At 43.9% G+C, this 6,619-nt stretch overlaps 1 protein-coding gene across 2 annotated transcripts in view; it reads right to left on the bottom strand.

The window, feature by feature from the left end:
- The window catches only part of itpr3 (inositol 1,4,5-trisphosphate receptor, type 3), a gene marked incomplete at its 5' end in the record, with an annotated part of 66,901 nt that extends 60,721 nt beyond the window's left edge, over nt 1-6,180 (bottom strand). For both annotated transcript variants that reach the window (XM_079225905.1, XM_079225906.1), the window contains one exon: nt 6,089-6,180. In XM_079225905.1, coding sequence (XP_079082031.1) covers nt 6,089-6,180 — 92 coding nt within the window. The remainder of the gene's footprint in view (nt 1-6,088) is intronic.
- Nucleotides 6,181-6,619: the final 439 nt, after the last annotated feature.

Below are 6,619 nucleotides of genomic sequence, written 5' to 3' on the forward strand. Positions count from 1 at the left end.
GCTCCAGGTGTGCTCCAGGTGCGCTCCAGGTGCGCTCCAGGTGCGCTCCAGCTGTGCTCCAGGTGCGCTCTGCTGATCGCTCCGCTCACACTCAGGTATGTTGACTCGGTGACGAACACGTTGTTCAGCTGGACTGATTCTCACGAATCACAATGACTCTGTGACTCATTTGCACTTCCGTTCTCTAATAAATGACTGAGTACGTTCTCATTGGTCGAGTATTTATCTTCATAATCTTCATGCGGATGATTTCAGCTCGTCACCAGTTAACACGGTCACCGGATGAACCGACACACCGCTGGCGGCTCCAAGCTGCATTTTAAAAGTCTCTTTCTGGACATTAAACGCTGATGTTCTCCCAGCTGGCAGCGGACGGATAACCCGACTGCTTGAGGTCGAATCCCTCATCTTGTTAGCATCCTCACAAGCTGCTGCTCGCTCAGTAATAATAATAATAATAATAATAATAATAATAATAATATGAATAATATGAATAATAATAATATGTCTGACTTCAGCTGCATGTCTTTCAAGAGAAAAGGTTAAAATAACAGAACCTATAACAGAAGTTATGAACTGTGCATGAAGACAAAGAGAACCTCTTCCTCCTCCTCCTCCTCCTCCTCCTCCTCCTCCTCCTTCTCCTTCTTCTCCTCCTCCTCCTCCTTCTCCTCGTCCTCTTCCTCCTCCTCCTCTTCCTCGTCCTCTTCCTCCTCCTCCTCCTCCTCTTCCTCCTCCTCCTTTTCCTCCTCCTCCTCTTCCTCCTCCTCCTCCTCCTCCTCCTCCTCCTCTTCCTTCTCCTTCTTCTCCTCCTCCTCCTTCTCCTCATCCTCTTCCTCCTCCTCCTCCTTTTCCTCCTCCTCTTCCTCCTCCTCCTCTTCTTCCTCCTCCTTTTCCTCCTCCTCTTCCTCCTCCTCCTCCTACTTTTCCTCCTCCTCTTCTTCCTCCTCCTCCTCCTTTTCCTCCTCCTCTTCCTCCTCCTCCTCCTCTTCCTCCTCCTCCTCTTCCTCCTGCTCCTTTTCCTCCTCCTCTTCCTCCTGCTCCTTTTCCTCCTCCTCTTCCTCCTCCTCCTTTTCTTCCTCCTCTTCCTCCTCCTCCTTTTCCTTCTCCTCTTCCTCCTCCTCCTCCTCTTCCTCCTCCTCCTCCTCCTCCTCCTCCTCCTCCTCTTCCTCCTCCTCCTTTTCCTCCTCCTTCTCCTCCTCCTCCTCCTCCTCCTCCTCCTCCTCCTCCTTTTCCTCCTCCTCTTCCTCCTCCTCCTCCTCCTTCTCCTTCTCCTCCTCCTTCTTCTCCTCCTCTTCCTCCTTCTCCTCCTCCTCCTCTTCCTTCTCCTCTCTTTCTGTTAATATTAACGGTAAATTACTGTAAATAAGTGACGTCTTCCGTCTCAGTTTCCCCGTTTTTTTCTTTCTACACATTTACTCTTCTGAGCTGAATCTTATCCGGAGATCAACAGGAGGAAACCGTTTAGAAATAACTGGAGGTGAAATCCTTCAGATGTTCTATGTGATTTCAATAAATGATCGACCAGATTTGACAGGATATGAACGTTTGTTTCTGTTTGTTTTGAAATACGTTGAATCAAACGCAAAATCTCAGAACACCTGATGGAACCAGAGAGCAGATCTTACCAACAAAAGCCAAGTATGTCATTTAAATCTCTCCCAGCTCCCTTCATGTTTCCGGTGAAATGCATTGTGGGACAGCCAAGTGCATCGAGTTACATTACGATGCGTTCAAGGCCCGTCTAGTAAAAATGATCAAATCAATCAAACTGAAACGAGCACAAAGTCTAAATAAAAACGTTTCTGTTAAATGTTTTCAATCCTCATTCGACGGTTTGATTTTTTCCTTTTCATCTTCGTTAATATTTGCGTTTCTGGTCTCTCGTATCTTCATGTAAAGCAGCTGCAGCGCTTCAGCATGAACAAATAAACATGAGGCAGATATTTGACTATTCGACCACAGAGACTGACTCAACTCTCAGGGATGCGATCACATGGATTCATCAGCAGAGAAGAAGAGATTTTGAGATTTATCCTCAAATGAGTCTTTTACCTCTTCAAGGTGCCGAACCCTTCGGAGCGTCCCGTTGGCTTTCAGGCCCCAGAGTTTGACTGGAAGAATACCAGCAGGTCCCGCAAACAAATAAAAAAAATCTTTTCAGGATAAAAACCTTCTGTCCACTAAACTCTTCCCTCGAATAAGAGTAGTCCGAGAAGAAACAAGAGCAGAAGTGAATAAAGTCCTTAAGGGTTTATCATAAAAAAAACTTTTACACAGAAGCATCTAAATAAAGTCTGAATATTATAATAAAACTCTCATTCTGCATGAGCATCTTCCCACAAATCCATTGTTCAGTTTTACAGAATCTCTGTGAAAGAGACTTCTGGTTCAGTTCTTTGTGATTTTCATTGAAGGCTTTGGAGACTTTGAAGAGTTTTTGAGAGTTTGGAGACTTTGGAGAGTTTTGGAGAGTTTTGGAGACTATGGAGACTTTGGAGAGTTTTGGAGAGTTTTGGAGACTATGGAGACTTTGGAGAGTTTTGGAGACTTTGGAGACTTTGGAGACTTTGGAGAGTTTTGGAGAGTTTTGGAGACTATGGAGACTTTGGAGAGTTTTGGAGACTTTGGAGACTTTGGAGAGTTTTGGAGACTTTGGAGACTTTGGAGACTTTGGAGAGTTTTGGAGACTTTGGAGACTTTGGAGAGTTTGGAGACTTTGGAGAGTTTTGGAGAGTTTTGGAGACTATGGAGACTTTGGAGAGTTTTGGAGACTTTGGAGACTTTGGAGACTTTGGATAGTTTTGGAGACTTTGGAGAGTTTGGAGACTTTGGAGACTTTGGAGAGTTTTGGAGACTTTGGAGACTTTGGAGAGTTTTGGAGACTTTGGAGACTTTGGAGAGTTTTGGAGACTTTGGAGAGTTTTGGAGACTTTGGAGACTTTGGAGACTTTGGAGAGTTTTGGAGACTTTGGAGAGTTTTGGAGACGTTGGAGAGTTTGTAAACTTTGGAGACTTTGAAAACGTTGGAGACTTTAGAGAAGGAAGATACAGTCTTCACTCCTTTGACTCCCATTCACGTTCCTCAGCTTAAAGCTAGAACGTCGAAAGCTTGGTTTGGAAACGTTTTCTTAACTATTTTATCCAGCGACTCCTTTTCTCAGGTGGGAAGAGAAAGAACAAGTGAGGCCTGTTGAAGTGAGAGAACATCCCGGTACTAAACATAGAGACATCATAGCTTCAAAAAGAGACAACGCTTACATCCCTTTAGAAGTCTTTCTAGTAAAACAATAGTGCATCCTGCTAGGAACAGAAGTGCTCAAGCGTAAACTTTGACCTCTGGACACATAGACGTCAATCCATCCAACAGTATAGATTATTTCACTCTGGACCAACATGTTGAACCCAATGACACGTCCTTCCTTTCATCTGTTAGCATATGATGCTAGCGTGGCTAAAACGGTGACCTATTGTTCCATTCAGGTCACAGTGAAAGTCAACAAGTGAGGCTGAGCGCTGCGGAGACGATGGAAAGGTCACGATCAAGTCAAATACAGGAAAAACACACACACACACACACACACTCATGGAAATCTCTCTTGGACATACTTGGTACCACTTCCTCTTCCTGCCATACAACCACACATAGCTGGCACTTTCTCTGTGTTCAAGGTTGTATTCTCAACAGTAAAACGACAGAGAAAGTTACAGAATCACTGACCACAGTTCAGACCGAAAACACTATGAAGTTTAGACATCAGGAACGAGAAACTTTAACTAAAAGATGCAGAACCGAAGACAGGTATTAACACAACGTTTAACAAAAATAAGTGAAACTATATCATTTTGCAAGAAGTTTGACAGTGTGGCTGCTACTGCCAGAAGACGTTGCAATTCATCCACCAATACTACCAGTGGTAAGCAAGCTGTATCATTGAGGTCCATTTGAGGGTAATTTGATGTTAATTTGAGGTCCTTTTGAAGATTTATTAGAGATGTGTGTGTTGGTAGTTATGTTAGATGTTAGCCAAACACATGTTTTTACACTCTACACTGTCACATACATGTATACTACACTGTAGTACACTGTACTGTATGCACTGACCTATAAAGTGGATTTATACCACCATCTATACTGGACACGTCCAGCTGTTTATTCTATGATGTCTAATATGAGCATAACTTTTACTCATACCTGCACTAAAGATACTTACAAGTAGATGTAGAATATTCATCGGTTCCTCCACCGTATATTGTACATATACACATGTATTACTGTTTATTCTGTACATTACTCTGCACTCTGGACTTCTAGATAAACTGCATCCCATTGCCTCAGAACCTGCACTCATCTAGACTGCAATAACAATAAAGCAGAATATAATCTAATCTTCAATACTCAATAAAGTATGACGGTCTGACACTGAACAATGACAATAAAGATTTAAACTAACTCGCTGTAGATTATCAACAGTAATACAACGTGGAGAACTCGTAGTAAATATACACTCTGGGAGGCGACTCCTCTGGTTGTATAGAAGTCTATGCTTCATGTGTTGAAGCTGCTTTCTCTCTCCTGACCACCAGAGGGCGACTTCTCTGGTTGTATAGAAGTATATGCTTCATGTGTTAAAGCTGCATTATCTCTCCTGACCACCAGGGGGTGACTCCTCTGGTTGTATAGAAGTCTATGCTTCATGTGTAAAAGCTGCATTCTCTCTCCTGACCACCAGGGGGTGACTCCTCTGGTTGTATAGAAGTCTATGCTTCATGTGTTGAAGCTGCATTCTCTACACTGACCACCAGGGGGCGACTCCTCTGGTTGTATAGAAGTCTATGCTTCATGTGTTAAAGCTGCACTCTCTCTCCTGACCACCAGGGGGCGACTCCTCCGGTTGTATAGAAGTCTATGCTTCATGTGTTAAAGCTGCATTCTCTCTCCTGACCACCAGGGGGCGACTCCTCTGGTTGTATAGAAGTCTATGCTTCATGTGTTAAAGCTGCATTCTCTCTCCTGACCACCAGGGGGCGACTCCTCCGGTTGTATAGAAGTCTATGCTTCATGTGTGAAAGTGGTCGCTTCCACTATTTACACATCTAGAGATTAAACAATGAAGGTCAATTAGTTTTTAGAAGTTTTGGAAACAGGAAGTCTTAAAAATCTACTTTTGAGTAAATATTTTGCAGCTAAATCAAATAATTTACCGACTATTAAACCTGTTTCTTTATAAAACATTTAATACTTGACTTGTTTCTTTACAGTTCTTGTATGAAGGTAATAAAGTAGTTTATGAATATGAGATATGAGTTTATAGATATTTTAATGGTTGGTTTACAGCTTAGACTCGTTGTCTTTTTGGTTCTTTGCAGTTTGTCACGTAAACTTTACGACGTAGCGTAGTTATTTAGTTATTTAGTTATTTAGTTTGATATATTTAACGACACATTTGAGCTTTTTTGTAATAACAAATTTGTCGTAAACTTCACCGTTCATCAGCCAGAAGCTATAAAAACCGTGATAACCGCGAGAGATCCATCTTTCCGACGGTCCTTGAACACATCGTGGTGACAGAAGCTTAAAAGTTATATATTTGTATTATTCTGAGTATAAAATAATTTTCAGTTTGGTCCGGTGTCACCTGTTGCATTCTGGGAAAGTGTTTGTTCAGCGTTCCAACAGTTTAACACACAAACCGATCAACTGATTCATGATTTATTGATCAGTTATTATCACATAAGTCCTGAGAGGCAAAGACTAACTGAACATGTTGAACTGTGTCTTTAATAACCGATTATCAGGATGTAGAGGAGCCAGAAAAATAGAGAAACACTTCAGCTTGTGTGCAGATAGAAGTAGTTACTTCAGTAGTAGTAGTAGTAGTAGTAGTAGTAGTAGTACATGTACACACTCTGTATACAAGTACATCATAAGACTGGTATACAAACAGCTGATCCACAGAACGAGTTTAACCTTCATGTCGTCATAACTTCCTCCAGATGACACTTTATATCCAAACATTGAGCGTGCACGTGCACACGCTCAATGTTTCAATGTTTGGACATAAAGTGCACGTGCACGCGCACTCACCCTAGGGTGCTGATGAAGCCGTTCACGGTGCCCTCCGCGTACAGGGACACGATATCCCCGATGTGGAGGAAGCTGGACGCGGAGTCCGACATCCTGCAGCCGGTCCGGGTCCCGGTCCTTCAGCTCTCTCTCTCTCTCTCTCTCTCTCTCTCTCTCTCTCTCTCTCTCTCTCTCTCTCTCTCTCTCTCTCTCTCTCTGTGCGCGTGAGGAAAGTTCCGCACAGAGACCAGAAGTTGTCTTCTCCGCGTGCGCGCGGGTCTGGAGGTCTGGACGCGGTTCCGGGTCAGGGTCAGTCCGCCTCCTGGTCCCCGGGTGCCGGGTCCTGCACGAGCCGAGCTGCGAACCAAAAGCCTCCAGCAGCTCCGGGGGAACGGAACCGGTTCCAGCACGACGCGCTGCTCACTGCGCGTGCGCGTGTGTCGGCAACGTGTGCGCGCGTGTGTGTCGGTACCGTGTGTGTGTGTGTGTGTGTGTGTGTGTGTGTATAGACACGGCACTGCTCCCTCCTTCTGACACTCTGTGTGTGAGTGT

This window comes from Taurulus bubalis, assembly GCF_910589615.1.
Source record: "Taurulus bubalis genome assembly, chromosome: 11".
NCBI classification, from domain to species: domain Eukaryota; kingdom Metazoa; phylum Chordata; class Actinopteri; order Perciformes; family Cottidae; genus Taurulus; species Taurulus bubalis.